At 30.0% G+C, this 2,515-nt stretch overlaps 1 protein-coding gene across 3 annotated transcripts in view; it reads left to right on the top strand.

Annotated features, from left to right (window-relative positions):
- The window catches only part of LOC106457116 (solute carrier family 2, facilitated glucose transporter member 1-like), a 49,443-nt gene extending 46,928 nt beyond the window's left edge, over positions 1–2,515 (top strand). For all 3 annotated transcript variants that reach the window (XM_013916498.2, XM_013916499.2, XM_013916500.2), the window contains exon 11: positions 195–2,515. In XM_013916498.2, the coding sequence (XP_013771952.1) occupies positions 195–338 (144 nt within the window). In that variant the 3' untranslated portion in view covers positions 339–2,515. The remainder of the gene's footprint in view (positions 1–194) is intronic.

The following is a 2,515-nucleotide window of genomic DNA, read 5'->3' as shown; positions in this document are numbered from 1 at the left end:
TACAGGATAGTTCTAGAAAATAGGTGGCGCCACACCAGTCACGTGACCTCGATGACGCAACAATATGCATAACACTTATGTAGTGAATGTCAAGAAACCTTCAGACAAATGTTGTAGCAATTTTTAACGTTTTTCTGTTTTTTTATAGTGATTATTTGAAATTCTAACCCTTACTTTTTCTTTTTGCCTTGCAGAATGTTCTGGGAGACTACACGTTCCTGATCTTTACAGTTCTATTGGCTTTTTTCTGGGTTTTTACTTATAAAAAAGTCCCTGAAACCAAAAACAAAACAGTTGAAGAGATTACTTCCATTTTTAGACAGAGAATGTATCAATGAGACAAGTTCAAATTTAAATGTTGAATGCAGTATGTGACAAATATGTATAAAAGAATTTTGGTACACAACACTATAGCTAACTCACCTAGATCTTACAGCACATCAGGAACAAGCAACACTTAAATTTTATCATCCCATACAGAAGCTACACGTATCCTTGCATCTGTGTCTGAACTGGGCAATAAATGGGCAAGCAAGCAGTTTTCTGTAGATATGAATCTTAATGTAACTTTCTTATCTCTCTTTTGACATTGTTGTTAACCCATTAGAAATTGCTAATAAGGCACTTCTTTTTTAAGCAACTTTAATTACTACAACAGATCTTTATCAAAACTGACAACAAATGAAAACATCCAACCTCTTTTTATGAGCAAACAAATTTAGAAAAATTTTAGCCACGAAGATACAATGCTTAAAAAAACAGTATGTAACAATTTCAGTTAATGTGCCTTCAATGATCTTATCATTTTTAAAGATATAATATTTCAGAGTATTTCAGTAAAAAGCATTTGATTGTTTTTACACCACATTAAAGCCTTCTGAATGTTAAGTGACTTACAGTAGTAACATCAAAAATACAATTACTAACTTTTATGATTTCACCCCATGTGACAGAGCACTTACTATGAACATGTCTTAGTCATTCCATACTAGACTGGCACACAGCTTTATCTCCAACTATATTAACCTATTCACAAGTCATGGGTATCAACATTATTTTCATGATGCATCTCGAAGAAAATTATTAGGAGTAATGACACTGTCTACCATTAGTTGGTGTAAATAATCATAAATGTTTATTAATCATGTTGTCATGATATCAGAAAATACACAGAGAAACACAAGAGCAATATGTATAAAAACAACAACAAATCACCAATTCATGACTAACACATTCAATCTAAAAATCAATTTCAAGGTCCCTCTAACTTCCAACAGTGTGTGTCAAAATGTCCTTTTTTCATAATTATTGCTTTAATGAAGTTATATATTTAAAATTACTTGACTATTTTATAGTTTAAAGCATTCAAGTTTTAAAGCACAATTTGACAGGTACCCACCCAAATTATTTGTATCATCACCAAACTGCTTTCGTAAGTTTAATCACACTTTGACATGAGATGTGCAAGTATCACAGTCAAGCATTCTGTAGTATCTAGACCTTCATGTTCAACTTTCCCAAAAAATTTATGAACAAAAAAATTAATATAGTATGTTTTGGCTGAAGAATATATTGATGTATATTATTGTTCCGAGCTCTGAAACTTTACTTTGTGTATTTTAGTATTAATTGTATTTACAAAGTAATTAAATTAGTATGTGCTACGAGTGATGAAACAGTTCAAGCCAAATTTCATATAACTATTTTAAATGTGATTGGCAAGATTTTATATTTAATAGTAATGTGTATGTGACATTACATCACATTATATTAGTGGCACAGTAAAGAATCATGCAAGCTGAAACATTATCAGTGTTACTGTAATGTATTATTATTATTACTGAATGTAATGTTCCACCAGCTAAGGCATTCTGCATGCAAATATATATATATCTAGTTTTTAAAAAGGTGTTTCTAATAATCAGTGTTTGCCCTATTAGACATAGATGTAAAAGTATTGAATAATACAAGCATTGTGATCAAACTCTTGCATTTTGAGAAAAAAAAACCATTAAATTATAGTATGAGATTTCGTTAGAACAATGAAGCTCATAACAATGTGTTTTTATACCAGTTAAAAGTCTTTGAAACTAGATTTCAATTTTCTTTATACTATAGATGCATTCAAAATTAATGAGAACTAGCAGCACTGTGTAAAAATCATAAGTACATGAACACATTATGTACCATTTACACATACTTGCATAAAAACTACTCTTAATTTTTCCAGTGCTATATACAAATACATTTATTTTCACTTATATGCAGTGGAAGTAACGAAATGTTTAGTAGCGAATCAGGCAGCAAATTAGATGGAATTTGTTGAATTTTTTAAACATTTAGTTTTGTCTTTTTTATGTTGGTTTTAACAAACTGGTTTTGTTGTGTGAGTGATTTGGAAGTGGGGAAACACTTGTTAAGCATTTAGTTTCTCTATTTTTATCTTCATTAGTGATCGAGTTAGGAAAATACTATATCAGAGTTTACAAAAGTAAATGAAAGGATTTTTTTAGAA

Source organism: Limulus polyphemus, unplaced genomic scaffold (assembly GCF_000517525.1).
Source record: "Limulus polyphemus unplaced genomic scaffold, Limulus_polyphemus-2.1.2 Scaffold293, whole genome shotgun sequence".
Taxonomy (NCBI): domain Eukaryota; kingdom Metazoa; phylum Arthropoda; class Merostomata; order Xiphosura; family Limulidae; genus Limulus; species Limulus polyphemus.
This window is presented reverse-complemented; position numbering and strand designations above follow the sequence as displayed.